General features: G+C 46.1%; 1 protein-coding gene across 1 annotated transcript; it reads right to left on the bottom strand.

The window, feature by feature from the left end:
• Window positions 1-260: 260 nt before the first annotated feature.
• Window positions 261-10,143, bottom strand: COPS7B (COP9 signalosome subunit 7B). Its single transcript, XM_048315032.1, has 7 exons — window positions 10,041-10,143; window positions 7,927-8,102; window positions 6,676-6,751; window positions 5,059-5,147; window positions 4,271-4,473; window positions 2,907-3,012; window positions 261-1,615 (listed from the first exon to the last, which is right to left on the bottom strand). Exons 2-7 carry the CDS (start codon window positions 8,086-8,088, stop codon window positions 1,457-1,459), a joined length of 795 nt encoding a protein of 264 aa, XP_048170989.1. The 5' UTR covers window positions 8,089-8,102; window positions 10,041-10,143; the 3' UTR covers window positions 261-1,456.
• Window positions 10,144-11,351: the final 1,208 nt, after the last annotated feature.

Genomic DNA, 11,351 nt, shown 5'->3' with positions numbered 1-11,351 from the left:
ATAACCAGGCATCATAGCTGTTTAGGCTCAGGACACAGTGCTCAGCTACCAGCTTTGCCACAGATCCTTCTGCACGAATCTGGGCAAAGACAAACTACTCACAAAATGTGAAAAGGCTTCCCTATCTCCCAGATGCATCAGGGAGATCAGCCAGACCTTCGGTCAACATACACCAAGAATCAAATGAATGCTAAAGTGAACAAGTGCCATTGGACAACAAGCCTAAAACAGCCTCAAAGTCAAGACTCCAGACTCTGACATTAAATCAGCATTTTTAATTTTTTTTCTAAAATGTGCTTTTTTATGAATTGCTGTTCCAATGCCTCCCCCTTAAAAAAAACCCCACATCTTGCCAAACTAGGTGCAAATCACCTGAAGTTAGTTTGTAACAAATACAAAAAACCCCACAAAACAAAGGCTGAAATGCTTTAGATTCACAACAATGTACAAAAAAAAAAAAAAAGGGGGAGGAAAATACAACCTGAAAGTGTTCAAAATTCAGAAAGACTAGTCAAGTCCATTGCTTCAGCAAGGGGATGCTGCTGCGACCCCTGCCAGTGGGTCCTGGGCCACCAGCCTGCCTCGATGACAAACAGGCTCCTCTCCCACTGTTGCCAGCATCCAAGGAAGAGCAAATACATTACCCTTTGAAGGTAATCAATGGGGGAAACAACTCACAAGCAGCTCTGGGAGGTCACATCACATTCAGGAGGAACAGTTTCTAGCATGCCCCTAACCACCTGCAAGGACTGTGTGAAAGAGCAGCCTGCTTCCTCCTCATTGTACTGATGCCTCAGAGATGCAGAACAGTGCTTTAAATCTGTGAGAGATTAAAGGGTTTAGTAAGGGCAGTAAACAGACAGTTAAGTAAACAGCCCAGCACTGGAACTCATCTTCACAGAGCGAGGTAGTGTGAATTTCACCCCAGTTTAAAATAGACAGGGGTAGTGGAAAGGCTGAAGACTTCCATGTAAAGCAGTTCCTGGCCTAGAAACCTTCCTGCAATCCCTTTGGGAATGAAAAGATCTGTGTTGATGGCTTCCTCGCTCCCAGCCTGGCTTTGGTAGCCACACTTCAACCCCGGGATTCAGATGCTTGCTATAGCTCTCCCATGATCTGATTTAGTACAGCAGCTTCCTCAAGGTTAAGCAGCAATGAAACTAGCTGGGAGGGAGCAAAACGGTCCACAGATATTTTGGTTTTTTCCTGCCCCTTTTGGTTAGTCCCTTTCTTTAAAGTCCCTCTTGACAGGACCAGAACAGCTACACCCTGAAAACTCATAAGGGCTGCACAGTGTAACTTAGCCAGGTGCTGCTAACTGAGAGCTGTATTCAAACAGGGCTTTTACTTGCCAGCCGGGAAGGGACTGGCCCAGAACCCACTGAAAAAGGAGACACAGGCCCTTTTTGCTCCTCCTGTTGTCATTCCTAACCGAATGACATTTAGATGGGATGTTCTAGTGACGGCTGGAGACCAGCCCTTTGACTTTGGACATCTTCTTTGTGGGCTGCCTTTGTTCTGTGTGTGGAGGGCACTCTCGCTCTACCAGCTGCTGTTCCATCTCCTGTGCCGACGATGAGGCTGTAGCTTTTAATGTTTTCTTTATGTTTGTGACCTGGCCAAGAAGAGAGAGTGAATCAGCACCTGCTTCTTCCTCCCCTCACAGCAGACACTCTGTTCATAAACATACTGAAAAACCCCTGGACTATATGAGTGGAGATTATAAAAGAGATTCTCCCAGCAGTAACATGCTCTGCATTTGAGTTTAATAAAGGTAATGTTTCATCCTCACTTACAGACAGAGCTGATAGTATTTCCAGTCTGGAATAACTAGGGGTTACTTTTTTGCCTAAGAGACAATGGTACAATATTGTACCACCCTTCTGTCTGGCTGGAGAGACCTACTGCTGCCTTGGTGCAGAAGGGAGCCATCCTACCATTCTGTTGGCCAGAAGCAGGAAGGGCAAAGGAGACAGTGAAAGAAAAATTTACTCTCAGGACAGAACCCAAAAAGAAGAAATGCCATTTGGGCTAGCTGGCTGTCTGAGACACAGGTATTTGCTAAGAAGCAGGAACAGAAATTGGTTTTGTGGGAAGCAGCAGTAATGTTTCTGCTACTCTGGCTGAAAAGGAGAGATACAGCACTAAGCACCATCCTCTGTCCCCTGGAACTCTGTAGGGCTCACCACAAATATACTCAGCAAACCTTAAAAAAACCCCCAAGGTTTGGGAGTCAGGTGTGCCAACTCCAAGCCAAAGGCATCTGGCAAACCAAATGTGCTATGGATGCCGATCAAGCCGCCAAGGAGATGCACACATAAACCCGGCAGGGATGATAACCCCTGATGCAGCGTCTCGGGAGGCCCATCCCCACCTTCCCAGCGGCCGTAGCCGAGGTTCGGGCGCACGGCCGGGCTGGACCGCGGGCTCGTGCTGCCACCTAACGGCGGGAGCGCGCCAGGGCCGGCCGACCCCGGGGGAGCTGCCGCGGGCACTTTTTGTAAAAGCCATTCAGACTCCAGAGATTTTTGTTAACTCCACTTCCAGGTTTAACAAAGAGAAGTGTTTTTGACTTCCTGCCCGACTTGTATGAAAGGAACAGAATTGCAACGAAGAACTGTAGTAAAAGCACAGTTTTCCTAACTAATCAATACAGGAAACCACAATTAGTGCAGTCACCTAGCCTAAATTTATTTTTAAAAAGTTCCAATCTGCTCAGAGTGGGCAAATTTGATGTTTGTGGTCTCACTAGCACTCAGAAGCAGATGTGTTTTCTTCCTACCCCACGCCTGATTTGCTTGATTGCTAGCCTTCTTCTGAGAGCTGTGACCATCAACCAGATTATTTCCTTCAGCAAACAAACGTTTATCCAACAGCATAAAGGCCTGAGATGACTCTGTACCCACCTCCATCTCTACCTGCTGCTGAGTTCGGTGATGGTTCTCTTTGTACTGGTTGGCTCTAAGTACCTGCTGCTCAATTCCTAAAAGCACTGCTTCACAACCATCGCACCTGCAAGATACAAACAATGTCAAACAATGTTTACAAGTTCTCTTTGGAGAAGCTCAATCAGGCAATCTGAAAAGTCACGCTCATCTAAAAGTTTAAGAGATTATTAAAATTATACTTCCTGCTTAGAGTTGCAAAAAGCTGGCAAGAAAAAGCTTTGCTGTGTACTCGATGCATTTCTCAGCATTCTCTAGAGAGTCTGCGTTACTCTTACCATCAAAGTGCAGGTTCAATGCACTTTCATCTGCCTTTTCAGTCAGAATTACAGCTTAAACAGGATGCAACACAGTATTTCAATGTAAAATTTTAAAATTAAAGAAAAAAGTAATATTGAGATAATCTTCCTTCCTGTTAAGTTTTCAAATGACAAGAGCACTCAGCACGGAACTCAGAACTGGAGAAGACAAAAAGGGAACTGGCAGTGGCTTCACTGTTACCTTCCAAACAATGCTGCAAGGTCCTGGAAGCTGCCAGAGCCCTCCCACCACGATGGGACTGAGGGAGTTGGAGCAGAGAAGCAAAAAACCTGCCCCCACCACAGGACAGCATATTTGCCCAGCAGTTTAATTACTTTTCATGCACTCATTACCATAGCAACTACGAAGCAATTCCCAGGCAACTCAGGACCTGCCATGGGCTCCACAGTCTATGAGGGAATTTCTTTAGGTGGGAAGGGAATCTTACAAAAATATGAGAAACAGCTTCCTGGCAAAAGTACAAGAGATAATACCATAGTCCCACTACAGTTGCAGACAGGCTGCATTTGCAGGAACAAAGAGAAGACAAAGCCACCTGAAATTTCAAACTTGAAGACATCCCATCCAAAGAGCTGTGATTCTCTGGAATTTGCCCACACAGTTCTCAACATAGCGAAAAAGGCTGAAAAGTAACACTTCTGTCTTCATTATCAAGTGTTGCAGTACAAAGGTGGAGCAGTTCCTACCACAGAACCATGAGTCCAGTTTGGCACCTCTTTCTGCAAAAAGTCCTCGACTCCTCACTGGGGTTCTGCCATGTAAAAGCTACAGTGAGAGCAGAAGCTCACAATGTGGTACAGTTTGGCTTGATACATAAAACAAATTGAATCCCAGATGGGATCTTGGAAAACTTGCCCAAAAGACTCCTCCTCCAAGTGTCTAGTTATAGCACAAGACTCCTGATTAATGGAACATGGTGAAATTGAGCCAGCACTTGAAACTCTGAGGGGAAAAACAGGACAAGCTATGTACAAGGAACAAGGAGGGTGGAGAGACTGCCTCACCATTCCTGGAGTGTTTTGACAATGTTACTGATGTCCTTCTTCTGAATGTCTCTGCCAATACAAAAATCCACCTCTAACACCTGGTTTCGTTGATCCAACTTCCCTTGGATAATATCTGTATAAACCGCTTCAATAATGAGATCTTCCAGCTCCCTCAGATTCCTCATATCCAGGTCCTTCAGCAACACAGAATAGGGAATGCACTAAAAACAGCAAGACCAAGAGTAAGTTAACAGTCCTAGAGCCAAAATGAATGGCTAAGTCTCAGAAGGTCAAGACTCAAATGTTTATTGTATCCCACACTTTGACCTGCAGGTGCAGCATTGACTGATCATGGCAGAATAAATGCTTGCAAGGCTATGAAATATTCTGGCACAACTTTGGTAATTCCTGAAGCTTTGGTATAGCACATTCTAGAAGAAAAAAGGTAAATGGGATTGTAGAAGAAATTAAAAGAGTGCTGCTTAATTTTCTCTAGAACAAAACATCAGTGTTTTTAAGAATGATTCTCGATCTCCAGCAGTGAAAAAAGCCATACAAAGTTTCCAGACCTTCCTGACCAATCTGTACATCAGTTCAGACACCGCCCACACTTCACCCATGGAAGTCCATTAAGTTAATATCCCAAATGCACCAGGAGAGAACACTGTACCCTACAGGTACTTTAGCAGTACAGGATTTTTCTGTGAGTACCCATGCAGTCTGATAGAACTTCAGTGCTCTGGAATGGATGCCATTTTCTAAACCAAAAAAAAGAGACAACAGCTGTCACACCCCACGCACTTTACCTTCATTCGGGAAGCCAGGCTTACGATCGTCAAGTGTTTCAGTTTGTTCTTCTGAGTCACTGTTAATTCAGGCAGGTTATCTTTGTTTGCTGTTAATGTCAAAAAGACAGGACTCAGGACTTTACTTGGAAAATCACATAATCTAGGCTGCAGAACTTCAGGCTAGTTATGCTACACTACACCGTGAAAGACTGAACACCTCCAGCTAATCGTGGGTGCTGCTGAACAGAGCGTGCTTCTGCTGCACAAATTGGCATACCCAGGGAGAGAAGGGGAAAAGTTAAGAACAACTTGGCAATTCCATTCCTCTCTGCTTCTTTAGTAATTCTGGTTCTGGAATTAGAAGGTAATTCACAACTGGTGCCCTGCCAAAACAGTTGGTCAATGGCTTTGTTTCTACCAAGTAATTTTTATTTCATTAACAAGCTGACAGAAAAAAATCTTCCCCCTTTGCTGATCTGGTTGCAAATACAGCTGGTTTTACTTCTCTGAGGAGCTGCAGAATTTGAAGTGTGAAGTACCAGGCTGAGGAAGAGAGGAGAAATTATTAATCTAGATGGCCACACTGTCACTGTATTATATCCATGTGCCTCATGAATATTTAAAAAGAGAAAGGAAACTGGCAGTTCTCCAAAGCTAAGAAACTCTTTAAAATATCTACTTTAATGGAAATTAGTGTTTCAGGGCCACTCAAGTTCTCCCATCCATCCCACCTCATTCAATACTCTACATTTTGACTGCTTTTCCCCCTTTCTTCACTAGAAAAAAAAGAATGGACCGTGCTGTCACATGCTATGACACAAGAGCCATGGACAGCAAACACATCCTCTAATCGGTCACAGAATTCATGAGGCTCAGGTTGCTTCACAGACACTGGAATTTCCAGTCCTTGCATTTACAGATGCCACTTCTCCTTACAGGAACTAGATAGCTTATCCACCACACAGAGAACCAGCAGTAAGACAGAATTATTTGTCACACTTTGTAATGGTCTGGATGAGGCTGCTACCCACAAATGAAGCATTAAATTGTAGCAGAATGGAAGCATAAGCACCAGAGATAAAAGCACATTTCAACAGATACAAAGATGATTCACACAAAGTCTTTCTAAAGCTGTATAAAAGTCATTATTTCGACTTGTATTTTAGCTAAGAAATTATTCATTTTGTTTCTGCAATGCCGTCATGGAATAAAAGGTTATCTCACAAAGCATATAAGTTTTATACATAATGCAGAACAATTTTGTCTAAGTTTTCTGCAGTTTCCATAGCTAGTGTCATCTAAATTTCCATAAGGATGTCTGGAATTGCCCTCCACACAGGTAAGTGGCCTGTGCACGTCAGTGAATTCTGCTGCAGACCAGTTCAACCCAGTGCTGCAGTCCCATCCAAACCAGTAACACACTATAGTCTCCAGCCCTTGCTTTCATTTTTAGCAACTAAAAAGCAGACATGACCCAGACGCCCTATGGACAATTCTCCTCCTAAGAGAGTTCTGTTCCTGGATACTTTCACCCAGCCATACCACACCAGGCATCCAAGAAAGCCAAGAATTGCCTCTGACAATCTTAAAGGGTGACCCAGTCCCACACTCTGCAAATGGGCAGCAGTCTCTTACCTACATAGTCCCGGTACGTTCCGTACGCAAACAGGTTCAGCAGCTGGAAATAAGCAGCATTAGACCCCTCAGCAAGCTGGATGGGGAGAAAAGAAATGTCACATAACATGGTCAACACAACCCTGATAGGCAACTTCTCCAGAGAACGGTTTATGTAGGCACAGGACAAGCAGTACCCAGAAAAGCAATTATCCAAGCTGGACCCCTTCTAAGGCCTCAGGAGCAGCAAATTTCAGCAGCTTTAGATCTAGTCAAGATGATCCAGCCATTTCTGTGCACTGGAACTTAACTCCAGTTTGGACTGTCAAGCGCTTTGTGGCATCTTGGGAGGTAAAAGGAAAAAGCAAATTTTAACTTCAGCTGACAACCTACAGGGCCAGCTCCTCTCATCAGGTGATAAGCAAGCAGGCAATAGTGATGGCTTGTTAAGCATCCTGTGAAAGCTAGGACAGTTTACCTGCAGAGCCACCACATCTTCAAAGCAAAGCAAGCTGGGACACTGTAACTTGAGTGCATTTAAGGTAACAGCTCTTCTCTTGCCTGCAAACACTTCACTGGAATACCGGCAGCACCAAGCAGTGATTTTTATTGATTGGGTTTTTAATACCATTAGCTGCACACAAATCCAGGAAAAAAACAGTACTTGTGATTTGATGCTGAATAACCCTTGAGGCACTTTTAGGCATATTTAAGAGCCTGTCTGGAAAGCCAAACTTGCTGTACACTGTGTTACTCCAGCTGCAGAGATACTCAACTTAGATTCCTTCATTGTAGTAGAGGCTGGGGCTGGCAACGCATTCTCAGCAAAAGCTCTGGAACTTACTTTCCACCTCGGTTTGAAATTGTCTGGATTTGGTTGCCACCCAGGCCTGATACACTAGACATCTGTTCACAAAGACTTTTGGAGAGCATTGAAGTTCTGCTTTCCAGGACAGTAAAGGAGTAGAAAAGGATTTTTCCCTTGTTGGCTGGCAAAATGCCTTCTTAAAACTGCTACTGTGCTGCTGCCAGGTTTTTGCTGTGTTAGCAATTGCCTTAAGGCAGCAAAGCTTTATATAGGTATTCTTTAACACCTAACATATACAGGCAAAAGCAAGGTCAGTCACTTATACAAAAACATCTCTCAACCTAGGTAAGTTGCACCGGGCCCTCCTGGCAACAATTTCACTCACAGGCTGCCTGTGGAAACTTCTGGGGATCCCTTATACTGGTAGTGCAGAAAGGGCATTAGAATAAAAACTCAGCTCTTACCTCTTGCACATTTGTTAACTCCAACAGCTCTCCGAAGACATAAACCCCAGGAGCTTCCAGCACTTGATTTATGAGAGCAGTCAGAGCTGAGCCACTTGTACCTTTGGCTAGTAAAATAAACTGCTCAAGAAGATTGCAGGACGGCTTCTGTTCTCCTGCCATTCTAGGTTTTCAATCTGTCAGTAAAATAACATAATATTAACACATCCTTTCTCCTCTGCCGAGTTCTGCCTGGCAGTGGACCAGAAGGTGCTCAGCATAGCAACATTTTGGTGTCAGCAGAGCCAGGCTTTTCTTCAACATTCAGGGGACAAGCCAGAAACCCAGCAGGTTCAACTGCTGATTTAGCTGAGGAGTAAAAATTATTCACACAGTATCCGAACAAAATTTCTGTCTGATCAGTTCCCTAAAAGGATCTGCTCTTGCAGATCCTTTCTTGTAGGACAAGAGTTTAGATTTCTTGCTGTTTTCAGATTTTTTCTTCTAGTGATGCTGCCAAATAATGCCAACTCTAAAGATTCTTATTGATACACTTGATTGACTTCCTCCTTCCTCATTACAAAGCTCCAAAGCAGCAACTAACATAATTCCCTGTGAAGGACTGATCCACACTGCATGCCCACACATCCCACCTGTTCCTTTGACTATTGATACAGTGTGTGTCCATAATTCCCACCGCTTTCTGAACCCAAAAGGCAAAAAGAACTGTGTCCTGGAAGCAGCTCCCCAGTCTGCACTGTACAGTTCAAGTGTTTTGGGTTAACTGGAAAGCTTAAGTGATAAAAATACCCTTTCTACAAAGGCTCTATTTAAGTCCCTGTAAAGAGAGGTCTTTGTCTTCAGCTGCTGCCTGACATTTCTGGTGTGCATGTTGTCTCCCAGCACCAACATGTTGCTTTTGAAATGTAAACCACTATTTATTAACAAGTTCCACAAAATGAGCTGTTTGTTTACAAACAACTAAGACAAAACTTTCCAATCATGTTATTCAGAAATCAAACAAAGAACTTAACAGATAAGGGAGGTTTGTTTGTATGGGATAATTATCAAGCAGAGGGCATAACCTTTACTCTGGTCATGAAAACCAAACACCAGAGAACCCAAGAGCAGAGAACCTGTCTGGTTCTGTGTGACCACTGGGCCCACATTCACCCTTGTGGGGGAGCACAGTCATACAGGGGTTTCACTGTTTCACCAGCCCTAACCAAATTAAGGCTTGTGAAGGCACCACAGACAGCTTCCTGTATTAGTCACCTTCTAAAAATACACTTTACTCTGTTCTCTTACACCTGCAGGTACAAATGGTCTCAACTGCAGTGGGCAACCTTTAACACTCTCCACCGGAGATATCTCAGCCCCCAAAGTCTCTTTGGGGTTCTTTCCATCAGAGGCACACGTGCAGCCTGGCTGAACAGCACCTCAGTTCTGACCGGGAAATCCCTGCAATACAGGAACATTCCGTGTGGCTGCCTAACACATCAGTGCTGCTCCCTCTGCTCACAAGGAAGAAACACACAGAGAGGACAATTTCCTCAGGACAGAATATGAATTGACTGTGCTGGGAATGAGATTCAGATTTCACAGTTCTATTGTCCTCCCTCACAGGTAATCAAACCACACGCTGATGTATGAGATTACAAAAGACTGGCTCGCAGTATCCATGCCCCGGCTGGAAAGGAATGCCAATTCTCTTCCCCTTTCCAAGTAAACCTTCGGACAACTGCGGTGCTACTTCAACCTGTGTGCACACCCGTGTCACCAGGAATACCTCGCTGCTTCCACAACCGACTTACCCTGGTGAGAAGTGACTGAAATACAGCAGACACTCCAACGTAGCTTGTCTAAAGGTAACAACAGCCCAAGTAGGGGAACAAACGGGGCTTCGCTCCCGGTCAGGCCTCGCTAAGGTACCTCAGGGAGTTTCGGGGCGGGAAGCGGCCGGCACACCCCGCAGCAGGAAGGCGGGGGTTTCCCGGCCCTCCCGTTCCCCCCAGACCCCTGGCAGAACCCTCGGCCCCACCGACCGGGCCGAGCCCCGCAGCAGGAGGTGATTTGCCGGGGGTGCCTCACCGCCGCCCTTGTCCCCGGGAGGCTTCTCCTAGCCCCGGCATTACCTCTCCGCTCCCGGCCTCCCGTCCCGCCGCTCCCGGCGCCGAACCCGCCGCGCCTCAGGCCGCCATGATGGCGGCGCCGGTGTCCGCGCGCGGCTCCTTCCCCCCCGGAACGCAAGGGCCGCGCCGAACGTTCCGCCCGGTCCCGCGGCCACCAGGACCGGGAGCCGCCACCCGGCATCCCCGGGATACCGGGATGGGGACGACGGGCTTGGTGTGCAGCTATAGAGCCATGCTCCAGCAGCCCATGGAGCAAGCTTCATTTGCTGGTGCTGCAACAGCTGCTCCGCTGGGTCCCGAGCAGCTGTTCCAGCATAAACAAATAAAATTCCTGCCTCCCTTTTTGGGGATATGAGGTCCTGTGGCCTCTTCACGTAAGTTTGCATCCCAAAATAACCCGTGCAAAGGGCCGCTGTTGTAAGTCCACTTCGTTATCAGAAGTGGAGCCATTATTAGATTGAATGGTTGCACGGGGCACTGGAACAGACTCCCCAGGGAAGTGATCACAGCCCCAAGCCTGGCAGAGCAGGAGTGTTTGGACAACGCTCTCAGGCACATGGTGGGATTCTTGGGGATGTCCTGTGCAAGGACGGGAGTCAGGCTCGATTATCCTTGTGAGTCCCTTCACACGCAGGATATTCTATGATTCTACCAGCTGAGCCTCTCGGGCCAATCCTCCTGGGAAATACCAAGAGATGGGGTGAAGACCGTGGGGTGATAGAAGTGATTTTAAACTCCATAGAAAAATGGCCCATACAAATGATATACCAAAGGGCAGAGCTCTGGCTGTGACATGGGGGAGCTGGGACAGAGCTGGAAGGGTTAAGATCCCCCCCAGGGCATAGATCAGGAGCCAAAAGACAACTGAAGGGGTATCACAACAAGGGTGGAAACAAGAGGGAATTGGGGGTTTTTAACCTCCCCAAGGTGTGTAGGCTCATCCATGCCATATTGTGAATAAAATGTTCCTCTGTTAAAAATCCTTCAGCTGAGAGCAAAGTGCTTCTGACTTTCAGTCAGCAAGTCCCTGAAGATCAAATCATGGACCAGCACAGTCAGGAGGGGGGAGCTTTCAAGGAATGAACATCAGAAACTATTAGGGAAACTGATGGGGCTTAGCCTGTGTCTCAGAGCCATCTACAGCAGGTCCCTAGGGTCTCATCATCCATCAGAGAAGGGGTGTCAGACAAGTGCAGAGATGCAGGTGTTGGAATGCTGTTGTGACGCTCTGGGCTTCAAAGCAAATTGGATGTAAAAAACCAGGCCCTGCACAACACGGGAACTCAGCCAGGGCTGTAACAAGCCAGTCAGTAA

Source organism: Corvus hawaiiensis, chromosome 10 (assembly GCF_020740725.1).
Source record: "Corvus hawaiiensis isolate bCorHaw1 chromosome 10, bCorHaw1.pri.cur, whole genome shotgun sequence".
NCBI classification, from domain to species: domain Eukaryota; kingdom Metazoa; phylum Chordata; class Aves; order Passeriformes; family Corvidae; genus Corvus; species Corvus hawaiiensis.
Note: the sequence above shows the minus strand (reverse complement) of the source record. Positions and strands in the feature narration are given on the sequence as shown.